Raw genomic sequence first — 20174 nt, forward strand, 5'->3', positions numbered from 1 at the left:
GATCTTGATCAGTGCAGGCTTGGAGGGCCGAAGGGCCTGTTCCTGTGCTGTAGGTTTCTTTGTTCTTTCTTTGATGCAAGGGAGGGACCCAGAGGACTGGAAAATGATTAATGCAACACCACTGTTTAACAAGAGAAAGAGGCAGATATTAGTAATTATAGGCTGGTTAACTTGACCTTGGTCAATGATAAGATTTTCAAGTCCACTATTAAGGATGAGATTGCAGAGTACTCAGAAGTGCATTGCAAAATAGGTAGAGTCAGCACAGCTTCGTCAAGGGGATGTCATGCCTGACAAATCCGTTACAATTCTTTGAGGGGATAACAAGCAAGTCAGACAAAGGAGAGCCAGGGGACATGATCAATTTGGATTTCCAGAATGCCCTGGCCAAGGATCAACACAGGAGGCCGTTAAATAAGATAGGAGCCCATAGTTTTAGAGGCACGGTTAGAGGACCAGCTGGCTGACAGAAGGCAGATAGTAGGGATAAAGCACCCTTTTTCAGGATGCCAGTTGGTGACTAGTTGAATTCTGTAGTGTGGTCAGTGTTGAGACTACAACTATTCACATTATAGAATCACAATCTGCATGAAGGAACTGAGGGCGTTGTTGCTAAGTTTGCAGGTGACACAATGACAGATAGAGGGGTGGTAATGTTGAAGAAGCAAGGATGCTGCAAAACAACATGCTGGGAGAGTGGGCAAAGAAGTGGAAGATGGAATACAACATGGGAAAATATCACTCAGAGATTGTGGGAACTAGCAGGAACTGCTGATGCTGGAGAATCTGAGATTTTTTTTCTGAAAGGTTCAGAAATGTCAGCTTTCCTGCTCCTCTGATGCTGCATGACCTGCTGTGCTCCACACCTTGTTATTTCATGGGAAAATATCAGATTTTGAACTTTGGTAGGAAGAATGTCAGTGTAAAATATTTTCTACATGGGAGAAGGCTTCAGTTAACCTGAAGCACAAACGAATTAGGCGTCCAAGTTCAGGATTCTCTTAAAGTTAACATGCAACTTCAGTTGGTAGTTTGGAAGGAAAATGCAATGTCTGCATTCATTTCAAGACAGTTACAATGTGAAAGCAGGCTGAGGCTGGTCAGACTGCATGGGACTATTGAGAGTCATTTTGGATCCCTTATCTAAGGAAGGGCGTGTTGACCTAGGTGGGGGTGTCCAGAGGAGGTTCACAAGTATGAACTCAGGAATGATGGGCTTGTCATATGAGGAATGGTTGAGGACTCTGGGTCTGTACTTGATGGAGTTTAGAAGGATGAACAAAGGGGGCAATGATTGAAACCTACACAATTCTGAGAGACCTGGATAGAGTGGATGTGGAGAAGATGTTTCCACTGGTGGGACAGGCTTGGAACTGAGGGCAGAGCCTCAGAGTGAAGGAACAATCCTGTAAAACTGAGATGAGGAGGAATTTCTTTAGCTAGAGGGTAGTGAAACTGAGCAATTGATTACTGCAGAAGACTGAACGCTAAGTCACTGACTGTCTTTAAGATGGTGATATATTGTTCCTTGATAGTTAGAATATTAAGGGTCATGAGAAGAAGGCAGCAGAAAGAAGTTGAGAAACATATCATCATTGACTTAAGGCAGCGCAGACCCAACGGACCGAATAGCCTAATTTAGCCACTAAACCTCATGGTCTTATTGTCTAAACATAGTTGCTTCTGACCCACGTTTCTCATTCTCAAACTGAATGTTAAATTGTATAATGTTATGATCGCTACTTCCGAGGGGATCTTTTACTCTGAGGTCATTTATGAAACTTGCCTCATTGCCAGATCCAAAGTAACATGCTCCCTGGTTATACACCATGGCATCTTGCTCCAGGAGACTTTCCTTAATGCACACTGTGAATTTGTTCTCGTAGCCGCTCATTATGGAGATTAAAGTCACCCATTACGCTTGCAGTGATTGGAACAAGGCGGACCTCATTGGCTATGAGACTCTTGATTGGGTTTCTTAACCTGGGCCAATCAGGAAAATCTTGGCTGACCAATATAACCAAGAGATAGAGGTGGGCACTGCGGGGTGTGGAGTGCTTTGTTTCCCCCACAAACTCTATTTTGATTTGATCTTTACTCTCCCCCTCACTTCTTCTTTCACATAGGTATTGCCCCTATAGGAGCTCTGCTTGATGCTTCGGTCACATGGGTGACTTTCCTGGTGATGGTATGTTAATAAAGTTATTTGCACACCTGCTGTTTTTTACTGAGTCTAAAGAAAATATAACCAAGAGATTAGAATCTCCGCAGTTCAAGGGATTCACTGCGAGTTGGCTGGCCACAGCCAGTGTACTACGCATTCGCAAATAAACAGTGACTTGGAGATGATACCAGCGTCTGTGCAGTTATTTCAGTGGTGGTGGGAGGAAACAGGGCTTGCCTGAAGAACATTCGCTTGCAACTGTCATCTTGGAGGTGGAGTAAGCATTTCTGGCATCATGCCTCTATTTGGGAAGCTTGATTCATTTAAGCCTGCTGGCAAAGACTGGGGCCAGTTTGTGGAAAGAAGGTCATACTTTTTCTGGGCAAATGACATTGGAGCATTTGTAATCCTCCTGATTTTGTGTGGACCTGCAGCATTTTCGATTATAAGGGGCTTAAATTTCCCAGCAGCACCAGACACTAAAACCTTACAAGAATTGACAGAGTTGGTTCAGGAATATCATGACCCCAAACCGCCTCTAATCCTAAGACACTATCAGCTTTATTCGGCTGTTAGAGAACCAAGTAAATCTGTAGCGGGATTTTTAATGAGGTTATAATGACTAAGTTTTTTGAAAGGTGATGAAGAGGATTGACGAGGGCAGAGTGGTGGTCATGATTTATATGGACATTTATATGGCACTCGACAAGGCTTCTCAAGGTGGACTGCTTGGAAGGTTAGATCACATGGAATATACATAAGTTGTTAACTTGGGCCAATTAGGGAAGTCTTGGCTGACCAAGATAACCAGGAGATTCAGAATGTCCTCAGTTGAGGACTGACTCCGATCTGACTGGCCACAGCCAGTGTACTGTGCACAAGTAAATAACAGGTGACTTGGTGAAGAGATTCCAGCCTCTGTGCAGTTACTTCAGCCCTGTTTTGTTACTGGCTCCTAGTATTTGTTGATTTGTAGCCTCCCCTACAGTGTGGTGACTGTTTGGGGTCTGTACACTACTCCTATCAATGTTTTCTTTCTCTTATTGTTTTTACCTCCGCCCACATGGACTCTGTGTCCCTCAAGGCTATAACTTCTCTCACAATTGTCATCACTTCTTATTAACAGTGCTAATAGCATCACCTTTTCCATCCCTTCCGTCTTTCCAAAAGGCCAAACATCTCTCAATTTTCATTTCCTAGTTTTGATCTCCTTGTAATGATGTTTCCATAATGGCTATGGGATCATATTCATTTACTTCAATTTGTGCTATCAGTTCATCTGCTTTACACTGAATGCTTCATACATTGACATTCAAAGCCTTTAAGTTTGTTCAGTGGTCAAATTGCCCAATACTTTTATATTTTCACAGTGCAAAATCACATTCGCCTATTCTGTCCCTTCCTTTTATTTTCTGGCAACAATCAGAAAACTGCAAAGCGCCATCGACAAGACACAAGTCAGGAGTGTGATGGAATACTGTCCAGTGGCCCAGACTCAAGCAGCTTTAACAACATTTAAAAAGCTTGACACCCATCCAAGACAAAGCAGCCCCCACTTGACTGGCACCACATCGACGAGGATCCACTCCCTCCACCACTGACACTCAGTAGCTGCAGTGTGTACCATGTACACGGTGTGCTACAGAAAATCACCAAAGCTCCTTAGAAAGCACCTCCAAACCCATTACCATTACCATCCATTACCATTACCATTACCATCCATACATGGAACACCACTCTACATATTCTCAAAGCTTTTAAAGGCAGACTCTTTCTAGGAAAAATGCTGTATTAGTATCTTTAAATATACAGAAATAAGTCAGTTTTACCTTTTGATTCACTCAGGTGAAGCTGTGTAAAAAGAAGTACAAAGACAAAATAAATCTTCATGTCACTGTGAACACCCAGTGGATTCGATGTAACATCAAGTGTTCTCAAGGAACAGGCAGAGATTACAAAAATGGTATGTTATTAGAAACGACTCAACAGAATCCCAATCACTCTCTTCTCCAATTCTGCTGGAACTGACACTGACCACACTGTGCCTGGAGAGGGAGAGTCTGCAGACAGCACCAAAATCTGAAGAGAGAAACACGATGGGTTACTCATAGATAGCACAGAGTGGCAGAGAGAGAGAGAGAAAAAAGAAAGAAAGGGTATTTAAATCTTTCACATAGCACACAGATAACAAGAGAGAGGGAGGCCATCTTGGTTATCGACACACACTGGGGAGAAAGAGAGCGAGATACAGAGAGAGAACATAGAGACACGTCAGTCATTCACAAACAGCTGAGAGAGGCTGGTCTCATTATTCTCAATCAGTTATTATTCTACTAAGTCAAATCCCACTCATTCCCCAAGATCTTTGATGTCCCCCACACTCTAAAAAATGTTTAATATCTCCCACAATATAATCACACGCAATCCAGAAACACTTTAAGATCCCCATAGTCTAATCTTTTTCATTCCCAAACTCTTTAATATCCCACAAGCTAGTCCCAGTCACATCACAAATGCTTTAATATCATCCAGTCTAATCTTGTTCGTTCCTGCACCCTTTATTGTCCAGAAGCTTCACTCACTTCCCCAACCCTGTGACTACTGGCACGCCTCAGGGGTCAGTGCTGGGCCCATTGCTGTTTGTTATCTAAATCAATGATTTCGATAAGAATGTACAAGGCATGATTAGTAAGTGTGTGGATGACATCAAAAGAGGCAGCATCCTGAACAGTGAGGAAGTTTATCAGAAATTGCAGCAAAATCTTGACCAACTAGGGAAATGGGCCGAGAAATGGCAAATGGAATTTAATATAGATAAATATGCGGCATTGCATTTTGGAAAGTCAAATAAAGGTAGGATTTTCATGGTGAATGGTAAGGCCTGAAGGAGTGCAGTGGAAGAGAGGGACCTTGGAGATCAGATGCACGATTCCTTGAAAGTGGAGTCACAGGTAGAGAGGACAGTGAAGAAGGCTTTGGCACACTGGCCTTCACCGGTCCAGAAAAAAGAAGTTGGGAAGTAATGTTGCAGTTGTACAGGACATTGGTGAGGCAGCACTTGGAGTACTGCAGATGCTGGAGAATCTGAGATAACAAGGTGTAGAGCTGTATGAACACAGCAGGCCAAGCAGCAGAGGAGCAGGATCTAGGCTTGAAACATCAGCCTTCCTGCTCCTCTGATGCTGCTTGGCCTGCTGTGTTCATCTTGCTCTACACCTGGTTATCTCTACTTGGAGTACAGTGTTCGGCTTTGGTCACCTTGTTATCAGAAGGATGTTGTTAAACTGGAAAGCGTACAGAACAAACTTACAAGAATGTTGCCAGGACTCAAGGGACTGAGTTATGGGGAGAGGTTGTCCAACTAGGACTTTTTCCTTCAGAGCATAGGAGACCAAGGGATGTGATGGAAGTGTGTAAGATCCTTAGAGGTGTGGATAGGGCGAATGCACTCAGTCTGTTTCCCAGGGTTGGGAATTCAAGGATCAGAGCAATTATTTTAAGGAACCTAAGGGGCAACTTTTTTACAGAGGAAGGTACAAATATGGAATGAGTTGTCAGCGGAAGTGGTTAAGCCGAGTACACTAACAATGTTTAAAAGGCATTTGGATGAATATATGATAATAAAATGTGAGGCTGGATGAACACAGCAGGCCAAGCAGCATCTCAGGAGCACAAAAGCTGACGTTTCGGGCCTAGACCCTTCATCAGAGAGGGGGATGGGGGGAGGGAACTGGAATAAATAGGGAGAGAGGGGGAGGCGGACCGAAGATGGAGAGTAAAGAAGATAGGTGGAGAGAGTGTAGGTGGGGAGGTAGGGAGGGGATAGGTCAGTCCAGGGAAGACGGACAGGTCAAGGAGGTGGGATGAGGTTAGTAGGTAGCGGGGGGTGCGGCTTGGGGTGGGAGGAAGGGATGGGTGAGAGGAAGAACCGGTTAGGGAGGCAGAGACAGGTTGGACTGGTTTTGGGATGCAGTGGGTGAGGGGGAAGAGCTGGGCTGGTTGTGTGGTGCAGTGGGGGGAGGGGACGAACTGGGCTGGTTGAGGGAGCATCCCTCAACCAGCCCAGTTCGTCCCCTCCCCCCACTGCACCCTTCCCCTACTGCATCCCTCAACCAGCCCAGTTCGTCCCCTCCCCCCACTGCACCCTTCCCCTACTGCATCCCTCAACCAGCCCAGTTCGTCCCCTCCCCCCACTGCACCACACAACCAGCCCAGCTCATCCCCCTCATCCACTGCATCCCAAAACCAGTCCAACCTGTCTCTGCCTCCCTAACCGGTTCTTCCTCTCACCCATCCCTTCCTCCCACCCCAAGCCGCACCCCCCGCTACCTACTAACCTCATCCCACCTCCTTGACCTGTCCGTCTTCCCTGGACTGACCTATCCCCTCCCTACCTCCCCACCTACACTCTCTCCACCTATCTTCTTTACTCTCCTTCTTCAGTCCGCCTCCCCCTCTCTCCCTATTTATTCCAGTTCCCTCCCCCCATCCCCCTCTCTGATGAAGGGTCTAGGCCCGAAACGTCAGCTTTTGTGCTCCTGAGATGCTGCTTGGCCTGCTGTGTTCATCCAGCCTCACATTTTATTATCTTGGAATCTCCAGCATCTGCAGTTCCCATTATCTCTGGATGAATATATGGATAGGAAAGGTTGAGAAGGATATGGGCCAAGAGCAGGGAAATGGGGTTAGCATGGATGGACACTTTGGTCGCACGGACCTGTTTGGATCAAAGGGCCTGTCTCCGTGATTGAGGACTCTGTGATAACCCCGTTAATATTACGCACAATCTAATCCCACTCATTCCTTAAAATCTTTAATATCTCTGAGTCTAATCCCACTCATTTCCCCAAAAACTTTAATATCCACAAAACTTAATCTCACTCAATCCCCCGACAATCTAATATCCCCCGGTTTAATCACTCACTCACCAAACTATTTAATACCGCACAGACTAATCCATTCATTTCCGGATCTTTAATATTCATCAGTTCAATTCCAATCACTTCCCAAACTTTTTAACATTCCTCAGTCTAACTAAACTCATTCCCTTTTAATATTCCTCATCTAGTCCAGCTCATTCTCCTGACTATTTAACAAACAAAAACCTTGAATATCCCAGTCTGATCCTACTCACTGCTCCAAACACTCTGGCACCTTGACAGTCTAATACCATTCACTCCCCAACGCCTTTAATATCACCCAGTTTAATCTCACACTACCCAAAATCTTTAAAATCTCACTGTTTTATGTGATTGACCCATCAAGTCTGACCCCATACATTTCCCTGACCCTTTAACAACGCCCTAAACTAATCTGATTCATTCCCCTGACAATTTAATGTTCCCAGTCTAATCCCATTCACACTCCAAATCATTTAATATGCACCAAAAATCAAATCCCACTCATTCACAATGCTTTCAATATCCCACACAGCCTCATCCCAATCACTATCCAAGCCTCTTAATATCCCAGTCTAATTCCAGTCATTCCACAAACCCTTTAATATCCCCGGCAGTCTAATCTCACATTATCCAAAATCTTTAATATCCCCAGCCTAATCTCATTTATTGCCAACACTTTAATATCCCTGCTGTGGGAGAAGGCTTGATTATGTTTGAAACAATTAGGTTTAAAACAACATATCTGCAGCTGAACGCATATTGCGCAAATTAAAATGGAGCGAGGCAGCGTTTTGTGTGTGTGAGTGAGTGAAGTGGGGGAGGCGAAGCCATAAGAGTGTAAAATACTGGGCACAAGTGGAAAACCAACAGACAGAACGTTCTAGAAAGAGGAGGCGCTGGTAACTAAAATCGCAAGCACCCTGGCTCTGGGGTGAATTGGTTGGAGGAAACTGAAGGGGGTGGGAGTGAGTCTAAAATTGTGAGAATGCGAGCGCTGGGGAGGCAGTTGGGGCAGTCTGGGCAGTGTAGACAACTGGAAGCAGTAGGGACTGACTGCTTGTATAACATTCAATGTTTAACCAATAAAGTTTAAAACTAACCTTTTCGATGGCCTTGTGAGTGCCTCATTGCGAAAACTGCGGACCCAGCAATTCTCAAACCTAACACCTGACCCTTTAATATCCCCCAATCTAATCCCACTCACTCCCCAAACTCTATACCACTCACACTGTCTGATGCTACTCACTCACAAATTGTTTAACATACCATGCAGTCAAGTTAATTCCCCAACTCATTAATATTCCTCAATCTAATCCTACTCATTCCCCTGACCCTTTAATATCCCAGTCTAATTCATCTCAATCACCAAATCCTTTAATATTCTCCTTCTAATCCTGATTATTCCCCAAGATCTTTAATATCACATAGTCTAGTCTTAGTCACTTTCCAATCCTTTTAATATCCACACTGTCTAATCTTATTCATTGTCCAATCCTTCTAAAATCTGCAGTCTAATGCCGCTCGTTCTTGAATCCTTTTAATGACCCACGGAATCTAATCTCACTTAGTCTCCACTCCTTTTTAACTTCTATAGTCTAATTCCATCTATTCTTGAAACCTTTTAAAATCTCTATAGTCTAAACCCACTCATTCTCCAATCCTTTATTATCCCCCAGTCTAATTCTACTAACTTCTCAACCTCTTTAATGTTATTGCAGTCCAATCCCATTCAGTCCCCAAATTGCTAAATCCCCCAGTATAATCCCACTCATTCCCCTGACCATTTAACATTCCTCAGTCTAATTCTACTCACTCCCCAAACCATTTGATATCCTATAGTTTAGCCCCACTCACCTCCAATCCTTTCATATTGCTCAATCTAATTCCACTCACTAACCAAACCCTTTCATATCCTACAAAATCTAATCTCAATCATTCGCAAAGCCAAACAGACTAATTCCAGTCACACCCAAACTCTTTAATATCACAGTAAATCCCAAACATTTCATAAACCCTTTAATTTCTCAGTTTTATTCTACTCACTTGCCAAACCCTTTATATTCCCCTGGTCTAATCCGACTCATTTCCTTGACCCTTTATATCCCCAGTTTATAAATTCACATGTGGGACGTGGACATCACTATCTGGCCAGCATTTATTGCCCATCACCAGTTGCCACTGAGAAGATGATGGCGAGCCGCCTTCTGAAACTACTGCAGTCTTTGTGCTGCAGGCAAACCCACAATGCTCATATGGAGGAAGTTCCAGGACTTTGACCCAACAACACTGTGGGAATCAGGATATATTTCCAAGTCAGGATGGTGAGTGGCTGGGCGGGAAACTTGCAGATGGTAGTGTTCCCATGTATCTGCTGCTCTTGTCCTTTCAGATGGAAATGATTATGGTTTTGGAAGCAGCTGTTTAAACAGCTACTCACTTCCAAAACCACAATCTACTTACTATGAGCCAGGTATGACTCCAACCAGTGGGGAGTTTGCCTCCCGATTCCCGTTGATTCCGATTTTGCTTGGGTTCCTTGATGCCACACTTGGACGAATAAGACCATAAGTTAAAGGAGCAAAATTAGGCCCTTCAAGTCTGCGCAGCCATTCAATCGTAACTGATATGTTTCATAACCCCATTCTCCTGCCTTTTCCCCGAAACCCTTGATTCTTTTAGTAATCAAGAACCCATTTATCTCTGTCTTATATACATTCAATAATTTGGGTCCCTACAACTTTCTGCAGCAATAAGTTCCACTGATTAACCACTGTCTGGCTGAAGAAATTCCTCCTCAATTCAGTTCTTAAGGATTGCCCTTTCAATCATGGAAACATCTTCTCCTTATCTACTCTATCCTGGCCTCTAAGTATTAGAACATAGAACATTACAGCACAGTATAGGCCCTTCGGTCCTCGATGTTGAGCCGACCTGTCATACCGACCTCAAGCCCATCTAACCTACACTATTCCATGTATGTCCATATGCTTGTCCAATGACGACTTAAATGTACCTAAAGTTAGCGAATCTACTACCGTTGCAGGCAAAGCGTTCCATTCCCTTACTACTCTCTGAGTAAAGAAACTACCTCTGACATCTGTCCTATATCTTTCACCCCTCAATTTAAAGCTATGCCGCTCGTGCTCGCCGTCACCATCCTAGGAAAAAGGCTCTCCCTATCCACCCTATCTAACCCTCTGATTATTTTATATGTTTCAATTAAGTCACCTCTCAACCTTCTTCTCTCTAATGAAAACAGCCTCAAGTCCCTCAGCCTTTCCTTGTAAGACCTTCCCTCCATACCAGGCAACATCCTAGTAAATCTCCTCTGCACCCTTTCCAAAGCTTCCACCTTCTTATAATGCGGTGACCAGAACTGTACGCAATACTCCAAGTGCGGCCGCACCAGAGTTTTGTGCAGCTTCACCATAACCTCTTGGTTCCGGAACTCGATTCCTCTATTAATAAAAGCTAAAACACTGTATGCCTTCTTAACAGCCCAGTCAACCTGGGTAGCAACTTTCAAGGATCTGTATACATGGACACCGAGATCTCTCTGCTCATCTACACTACCAAGAATCTTACCATTAGCCCTGTACTTTGCATTCTGGTTACTCCTACCAAAGTGCATCACCTCAGACTTGTCTGCATTAAACTCCATTTGCCACCTCTCAGCCCAGCTCAGCAGCTTATCTATGTTTCTCTGCAACCTACAGCGTCCTTCGCCACGATCTACAACTCCACCGACCTTAGTGTCGTCTGCAAATTTACTAACCCATCCTTCTACGCCCTCATCCAGGTCATTTATAAAAATGACAAACAGCAGTGGACCCAACACCGACCCTTGCGGTACACCACTAGTAACTGGTCTCCAGGTTGAACATTTCCCATCAACTACCACCCTCTGAATTCTTTCAGCAAGCCAATTTCCGATCCAAACTGCTATATCTCACACAATTCCATTCCTCCGCATCTTGTACAATAGCCTATTGTGGGGAACCTTATCGAACGCCTTGCTGAAATCCATATACACCACATCAACCAGTTTACTCTCATCTACCTGTTTGGTCACCTTCTCAAAGAACTCAATAAGGTTTGTGAGGCACGATCTTTCCTTCACAAAACCGTGCTGACTATCCCTGATCAATTTATTCTTTTCTAGATGATTATAAATCCTATTCCTCATAACCTTTTCCAACACTTTACCAACAACTGAGGTAAGGCTCACTGGTCTATAATTACCAGAGTTGTCTCTACTCCCCTTCTTGAACAGGGGAACCACATTTGCTATCCTCCAGTCATCTATTCCTGTAGACAATGACAAGTTAAAGATCAATGCCAAAGGCTCGACAATCTCCTCCCTGGCTTCCCAGAGGATCCGAGGATAAATCCCATCCGGCCCAGGAGACTTATCTATCTTCTGTAAGTTTCAAATAGATGTCCCTCATCCTTCTAAATTCCATCAAGTACAGGTACAGAGTCCTCAACCACTCCTCACAGACAATTCCCGAGATCATTCCTGTAAATCTTGTCTGGACCCCCTTTAATGCAAGCCCATCCGTCCATACATTTGGGACCCACATTCCCAAATCCCTTTGTGCTTCAGATTTCCAAAGCATCTCCCCACTTAGAAAATAAGCTACACCTCTAATTTTTCTTACAATGCGCATAATTTCACACTTTCTCACATTATATTCCATCTGTCACTTTTTTGCCCACTCTCCTAGCCTGTCCAAGTTTATTTTAAGCCTACCTGCTTCCTTCAGGGATCCCTGGACCACCTCAGAACTCCACTTGTCACCAGCTGCCATCCCGGAAAAGATCCCTTTATCCTGAATCTCTGCTTTCTGTCAGTCAGACAATCAATCCTCTCTGTCGTTTTCATGTTATGTGCTGTCACTCTCATTTCATCTCTGAAACTCAATGCTTTTGTCTATGTTTGAACCAAGGCTGTAATGAGGTCAGGAGCTGAGTGGCCTGGCAGAGCCTAAAATGGACATTAGTGAGCAGGCGCTGCGTGATAGCACTGTTGAGGACACCTTCCATCACTTTACTGACGAACGAGAGTAGTCTGATGGGGCAGTAATCGACTCGGTTGGATGTGTCCTGTTTTTTGCGTGCAGGACATACCTGGGCAATTTCCCATTTGTTGGGTAGATGTCATTATTGTAATTGCAGTGGAAGAGCCTGGTGATGGGACCAACACATCTTAGAGTACAAGTCTTCAGTATTATTGGAATCTTGTGAGGGCCATAGCCTTTTCAGAATTCAGTGCTTCCAAACATTTCTTTATATCATGTGGAGTGAATCAAATTGGCTGAAGACTCGTATCTGTATTGCTGGGGACAACTGGATGAGGCTGAGATGAATCATCTGGTCAGTACTTCTGACTGAAGATTGCTGCGAATGCTTCAGCTTTATCTTTTACAGTGATGTGGTGGGCTCTACCATCATTGAGATAGAGAAATCTGTGCAGCCTCCTCCTCCTCCTCCAGTCAATTGTTCATTTGCCCACCACCATCCATGACAGTATGTGGCAGGTCTACAGAGCTTAGACCTGATCTTTTGATTGTGGGCAAACTTACCTCTGTCAATAACTTTCTGTTCATGCTGTGGCAAACTGATTCTCCTGTTTAGTAGCTTCACCAGGTGGACAGCTCATTTTCAGATGCCGCTCCTGGCACGGCCTCCTGAACTCTCCACTGAACCAGGGTTGATCCGCTGGCCTGATGGTAATGTTTGAATGGGGGAATATGCTGGGCCATGATGATGTAGGTTGTGCTGAAGTACAATTCTGCTGCTGCTGATGGCCCACAGCATCTCAACAATGTCCAGACTTGAGTTATCTGAGCTGCATGAAGTCTGTCCCATTTCAATCAATAAAAACTGAAAGAACTGTGGATGCTGTAAATCAGGAACAAAAAACAAAGGTGCTGGAAAAGCTCAGCAGGTTTGGCAACAAAGAAGAAGAAAAAAATCAGTTAACCTGAGTTGTGAGGATGGGTCACCCAACCCAAAACATTGACTGATTTTTTTTCTTCACAGATCCTGCCAGACCAGCTGAGCTTTTCCAGCAATTTCTGTTTTTGTTCTATTTCACATAATGATAGTTCCACTCTACGGTGGTCACTCTTACCAATACTGTAATGGGCAGATGCATCTGCAGCTAGCAGATTGGTAAGAATGATTTTCTCATTTGTTGGATCCCTTACGACCCGCCACAGGCCCAGATGAGCAGCTTTATCCTTTAACAATCTAATTAGTAGAGCTGCCGCGAAGCCACTCTTCCTGGTGAATGTTGAAATCAGCTAACCCGAGGACATTTTGTGCCTTGCCATCCTCAGCAGCCTCCAAGCATTGTTCAACATGGAGGAGTATTGGTTCATCAGTCGAGGGAGGACAGTACATCGTAACCAGCAGGAGGATTATTTGTCCACATTTAACCTGATCCCATGAAACTTCACGGGGGTCCAGAGTTCATGGTGAGAACTGCCAGCGCAACTTCCTCCTGACTGCATACTGCCTCCTCAGCTGAGTCTGTCCTCCCGGTGGGACAGGGCATGACCAGGGATAGACGTCTTTTTATTAATTCATTCATGGGCTGAGGGTGTCACTGGTTGGACCTGCAATTATTGCCCATCCCTGCACATTGCAGCTGGTTTGGAATCATATTTAGGGCAAATCTGGTAAGGATGGCAGATTGCCTTGCCTGACTGGCATCAGTGAGGCTTCGCAAACTCTATAGTATCCCACACAGGATAATGGCACTCAATCTCCAAACTGGTTACTATCCCACACAGTCTGATCCCATTCAATCCCCAAACCCTTTACTATCCCGCACAGTCTGATCCCACTCAATCCCCAAACCCTTTAATATCCCACACAGTCTGATCCCACTCAATCCCAAACCCTTTAATATCCCACACAGTCTGATCCCACTCAATCCCAAACCCTTTACTATCCCGCACAGTCTGATCCCACTCAATCCCCAAACCCTTTAATATCCCACACAGTCTGATCCCACTCAATCCCCAAACCCTTGAATATCCCACACAGTCTGATCCCACTCAATCCCAAACCCTTTAATATCCCACACAGTCTGATCCCACTCAATCCCCAAACCCTTTAATATCCCACACAGTCTGATCCCACTCAATCCCCAAACCCTTTAATATCCCACACAGTCTGATCCCACTCAATCCCTTTACTATCCCACACAGTCTCTAAACTCAGTCACGTCCTGGTTGTCGTTAGATTACCTTTTCCTTCTCACACTGAGGTGCAGTCCATGTCAAGGACTGTCTCCCTTTTTCTAATCCCCCCCGGGAATTTACTGCGGTCCTGTTTGTTTTGGGTTCTGACTCGGGATTATTTATGATCCCCCCCCCCCGGTGATCCGGTCCCGGAGTGATCCCGCCCCCTGGGTGATCCGGTCCCGGAGTGATCCCGCCCCCTGGGTGATCCGGTCCCGGAGTGATCCCGCCCCCCGGGTGATCCGCCCCCGGGTGATCCCGCCCCCGGGTGATCCCGCCCCCCGGGTGATCCCCCTCTCTCTTACCGCCGGCCCCGGGCCCAGCTTTTCCGTCTCTTCACCGAGCGACAGCGACCGTTATCCCCGGGGATTCCGCACCTCAACCGCACGGAGCGGGAGGGGGCGGGGCTTGGTGAGAGGGCGTGGCCACCGGCCGGCTTTTGGGGACGGAGGATCTGTCCTACGACGTCCGAGCAAGGGGGCGCGGCCTGACGGACGTCCGAACAAGGGGGCGGGGTCTCGGGGTGATTTCGGGTCCGCGCAGGTGTGGCGGGGTCTCAGGAATGGGGCGGGGTCTAGGGAACAGGGCGGGGCTTGAGGGACATGGCGCGGCCTGAAGGGCTTGGCCGGTCTCTGACTCTTCGCTATCCTTCCCCGACATTTCTGGGGATAGACTGGCCACGAATGTCCATTGAACCCACTGACCCCCACAGCTATCTGGACTATATATCCTCACAAAGTTGCTGGAAAAGCTCAGTAGGTCTGGTAGTTCTGTGGAAGGGTCACCCGACCTGAAACATTAGAGATCGTGGGAACTGCAGATGCGGGAGGATCCAAGATGACAAACTGTGGAGCTGGATGAACACAGCAGGACAAGGAGCATCTCAGCAGGACAAGGAGCATCTCAGCAGCACAAAAGCTGGCGTTTCGGGCCTAGACCCTCCATCAGAGAGAGAGATGGGGTGGGGGAACTGGAATAAATAGGGAGAGAGGGGGAGGCGGACAGAAGAATTTTAACCTCACTACAGAGCCTCTTCCAGGATGCCAAACCTGAAGAAGTTACCCTCATCCCTCCGGACCAACCTCCGGGGATCTCTCTCCCACTGCAACTCTCTTGTGGTCTCTTCGGCCTTGAAACTGCTCGACCACGTCCTGAAGATGTGTCCGTCCTCCCCGGACTGACCTATCCCCTCCCCACCTATACTCTCCTCTCCACCTATCTTCTCCTCCATCCATCTTCAGTCCGCCTCCCCCTCCCTCCCTATTTATTTCAGAATCCTTTCCCCCAACCCCCTTTTCTGATGAAGGGTCTTGGCCCGAAACGTCAGCTTTTGTGTTCCCAAGATGCTGCTTGATCTGCTGTGTTCATCCAGCTTCACACTTTGCTACCTCGGACCTGAAACGTTAACTCTGTTTTCTCCTCCACCGATGCAGCCAGACCTGCTGAGCTTTTCCAGCAACTTTGTTTTTGTTCCTGATTTACAGCATCCACAGTTCTTTTGGTTTTTATACATCCTCACACCCTAGTTCCTGTAAAGACTCCAAGATAATAAAATGTGAGGCTGGATGAACACAGCAGGCCCAGCAGCATCACAGGAGCACAAAAGCTGACGTTTCGGGCCTAGACCCTTCATCTGAGAGGGGGATGGGGTGAGGGTTCTGGAATAAATAGGGAGGGAGGGAGGGGGAGGCGGACCGAAGATGGAGAGAAAAGAGGATAGGTGGGGAGGAAGGGAGGGGATAGGTCAGTCCAGGGAAGATGGACAGGTCAAGGAGGTGGGATGACGTTAGTAGGTAGGAGATGGAGGTGCGGCTTGGGGTGGGAGGAAGGGATGGGTGAGAGGAAGAACAGGTTAGGGAGGCAGAGACAGGTTGGACTGGTTTTGGGATGCAGTGGGTGGAGGGGAAGAGCTGGGCTGCTTTAGGGATGCGGTGGGGGAAGGGGAGATTTTGAAGCTGGTGAAGTCCACATTGATACCATTGGGCTGCAGGGTTCCCAAGTGGAATATGAGTTGCTGTTCCTGCAACCTTCGCATGGCATCATTGTGGCACTGCAGGAGGCCCATGACGGACATGTCATCTAAAGAATGGGAGGGGGAGTGGAAATGGTTTGAGACTGGGAGGTGCAGTTGTTTATTGCGAACCGAGCGGAGGTGTTCTGCAAAGCAGTCCCCAAGCCTCCGCTTGGTTTCCCCAATGTAGAGGAAGCCACTCTGGGTACAGTGGATGCAGTATACCACATTGGCAGATGTGCAGGTGAACCTCTGCTTAATGTGGAAAGTCATCTTGGGGCCTGGGATAGGGGTGAGGGAGGAGGTGTGGGGGCAAGTGTAGCATTTCCTGCAGTTGCAGGGGAAGGTGCCGGGTGTGGTGGGGTTGGAGGGCAGTGTGGAGTGAACAAGGGAGTCACGGAGAGAGTGGTCTCTCCGGAACGCAGACAGGGGTGGGGACGGAAAAATGTCTTGGGTGGTGGGGTCGGATTGTAAATGGCGGAAGTGTCGGAGGATGATGCGTTGTATCCGGGGGTTGGTGGGGTGGTGTGTGAGAACGAGGGGGATCCTCTTTGGGCGGTTGTGGCGGGGGCGGGGTGTGAGGGATGTGTTGTGGGAAATGCGGGAGATGCGGTCAAGGGCGTTCTCGACCACTGTGGGGGGAAAGTTGCGGTCCTTGAAGAACTTGGACCTCTGGGATGTGCGCGAGTGGAATGCCTCATCGTGGGAGCCGATGCGGCGGAGGCGGAGGTATTGGGAATAGGGGATAAAATTTTTGCAGGAGGGTGGGTGGGAGGAGGTGTATTCTAGGTAGCTGTGGGAGTCGGTGGGCTTGAAATGGACATCAGTTACAAGCTGGTTGCCTGAGATGGAGACTGAGAGATCCAGGAAGGTGAGGGATGTGCTGGAGATGGCCCAGGTGAACTGAAGGTTGGGGTGGAAGGTGTTGGTGAAGTGGATGAACTGTTCGAGCTCCTCTGGGGAGCAAGAGGCGGCGCCTTTACAGTCATCAATGTAACGGAGGAAGAGGTGGGGTTTGGGGCCTGTGTAGGTGCGGAAGAGGGACTGTTCCACGTAACCTACAAAGAGGCAGGCATAGCTGGGGCCCATGCGGGTGCCCATGGCCACCCCCTTAGTCTGTAGGAAGTGGGAGGAATCGAAAGAGAAGTTGTTGAGGGTGAGGATGAGTTCGGCGAGGCGGATGAGGGTGTCGGTGGAGGGGGACTGGTCGGGCCTGCGGGACAGGAAGAAGCGGAGGACCTTGAGGCCATCTGCATGTGGAATGCAGGTGTATAGGGGCTGGAAGTCCATGGTGAAGATGAGGTGTTGGGGGCCAGGGAATTGGAAGTCCTGGAGGAGGTGGAGGGCGTGGGTGGAGTCCTGTAAAGACTCCATCCCATTCTCTCAGTTCCTCCATCTCCATCACATATGTTCTTTCTTGAGCCAGGGAGCGGTGGGCTTGTGGTATTCATTGCCACGGAGCGCAGTGGAGGCCGGGACATTAAATGTCTTCAAGGCAGAAGTTGATAAATTCCTGATCTCGCAGGGAATTAAAGGCTACAGGGAGAGTGCAAGTAGGTGGAGTTGAAATGCCCATCAGCCATGATTAAATTGTGGAGTGGACTTGATGGGCCGAATGGCCTTACTTCCACTCCTATGTCTTATGGGGTCAACCTTGACAAGGGAGCCTCTGAAACGTCCACCATTTTTGTCAACCAGCCTGCCATTACACACCCCCTGTTGTTAGTCACTAACAGTCCCCATTAACAACTATTCACCCTCCCAGCCTGATCATTACCAGCTCCTTTTTCTATCTAACTGCAATTCTCTCTCTTTGGGCTGTATCCTATCGTTTACTCCCTACCCCACACACCTCCCTATTTTCTGCATATAAACTGATGTTTTCCCAGTCACTATCAGTTCTGAGCAAGGGTCACTGGACGCGAAACGTTAACTCTGTTTTCTCCTTCACAGATGCTGCCAGACCTGCTCATCTTTTCCAGCAACTTTGCTTTTGTTTCTGAAGGGATGGGGCATGGCTGTCCCAGGGATGTGGCCAGTTGACATGTCAATCATGCTGTCCCTGATACCATGAAAGGAAGGGACCCAGAGAGAGGAGATGAATGAGCAGGAAAATCTGACACTGAAATGGATCATCTGAGCAAACTCGTGTGGTCCAATGCTATTCTACTGTTAGCACCCATGACATCAATATTGTTTTGTTTGTCTGTGTCACACAAGTCTGATAGAGTTTTGATAGAGTCCCTGCACTGTGGAAGTAGGCCTTTTGGCCTGTCAAGTCCACACTGACCCTCCGAAGAGCATTCCACCTAGAGACAATCTCTATTCTACCTATGTAACCCTGCATTTCCCTTGGCTAATCCACCTAACCTAGGTTATTTCCACAGAACAGACAATCTATGCCATGTTCTTCACAGCCTTCAGCACATTATCGATAACAACGAGCACCTTGTCAGGATCTTCCCTACGCCTCCGATTCTTGCTTTCAAACAACCAACAAACCTTAAATAGACCATTGTTCAAATCAAACCATCCAGCCTTCAGGACATCAACCATAATATCATACAACCTTGCAATGCAAACTCTACAAGACAAATCAGACCATCAACATGGATGCCATCACCACATGTAGGAACACTACCCACCACGTGCATGGCAGATACCTATGTGATTAGGCCAACATTGGCCAACATTGCTCCAGGGCATGGTAGCTTGGTGAAACTATGCAGATGCTATGATGACAGATGAATGGACACCAAACAAAAATCGTCAGGCAGGGATGTTCCCTCCCAGTGGGAGAACACTTCAGCAGTCAAGGGCATTCAGCCTCAGATCTTCAGGGTAAACGTCCTCCAAGGTGGACTTTGAGATACACAATAACACAGAGTCGCCAAGCAGAGGCTGATGGCCAAGTCTGGTACCAACGAGGACAGCCTCAACTGGGATTTTTGTTCATATTGCACTACAGTTGACCCCATCACACAAGGCACCCTCACATACTCATACACACTCTCATAGACCCTCTCTCACACACATATACTTGCTCACACATACACATTCTCTCTCAAACACATGCAAACACGCACACAGATATACGCACGTAATTCTATGGGGTGAATTCACAATTGCAGCTTTGTATTCGCAGATACATTCTATTTTGTCAAAAAGCACACAATTTGTAGACACGGTCAGTTAATGGGACATTTTACAAATTGCTGCTTTGAAAATAAAACCAGTCTGACTTCATGTTAAACACAAACAGAATCAAAACAAGGCTTCACACCGAAAATGCAAAGTGTGACCTGACATGTCACGTCCTGTATACATTGACAAAACCTTTAATTATCTCGAGGCAATGACTTGAAACAAATTCTGGGGTTTGCATTTTAATCAATAGAAACCTGCGACTCCTTTTTAGCTGATTAAAGATTGAACAGAAAGCAGAGGGTGAGCCATTTTTAGGGTTGTTACCTTCCTGGTTATAAATACTGTGTCAGTTTCCCTCCGCTTCCACACGACACCTGAGGAAGGAGCAGAGCTTTGAAAGCTGGTGTTTTCAAACAAACCTGTTGGATTCTAACCTGGTGTTGTCTGACTTTTGACCTTATCCACTCCAGCCCAACACCAGCACCTACACATCACGTCCAGCTATTTACAGCTTATGAGTAAAAGAGGAATGTTCGATTATAAGGAAATGGAATGGATTCTGGTCTTGAAATGAAAAATAAACACAGATATGCTGGAAGAAAGAACACAAGATTAGTTTACAACAGATAATGTTTATTTAACAATCCGCTGAAAATCAAAACAATATGACTGTGATAAATAGCAAAAAAAAACCTGCC

At 46.5% G+C, this 20174-nt stretch overlaps 1 protein-coding gene across 5 annotated transcripts in view; it reads right to left on the reverse strand.

Moving 5' to 3' along the window:
* Positions 1-14734, reverse strand: part of LOC125446579 (carcinoembryonic antigen-related cell adhesion molecule 7-like) — a 39768-nt gene extending 25034 nt beyond the window's left edge. For 3 of the 5 annotated variants that reach the window (XM_059639433.1, XM_059639434.1, XM_059639430.1), the window contains exons 1-2: positions 14624-14734; positions 3994-4243 (exon numbers count right to left, since the gene is read on the reverse strand). In XM_059639433.1, coding sequence (XP_059495416.1) covers positions 3994-4054 — 61 coding nt within the window. In that variant the 5' untranslated portion in view covers positions 4055-4243; positions 14624-14734. Of the gene's footprint in view, positions 1-3993; positions 4244-11307; positions 11363-11818; positions 12970-14623 lie in introns of those variants that run through there. The other 2 variants (XM_059639431.1, XM_059639432.1) reach the window with 2 other exon arrangements.
* Between the last annotated feature and the right edge of the window lie 5440 nt (positions 14735-20174).

Source organism: Stegostoma tigrinum, chromosome 34 (genome assembly GCF_030684315.1).
Source record: "Stegostoma tigrinum isolate sSteTig4 chromosome 34, sSteTig4.hap1, whole genome shotgun sequence".
Classification (NCBI taxonomy): Eukaryota; Metazoa; Chordata; class Chondrichthyes; order Orectolobiformes; family Stegostomatidae; genus Stegostoma; species Stegostoma tigrinum.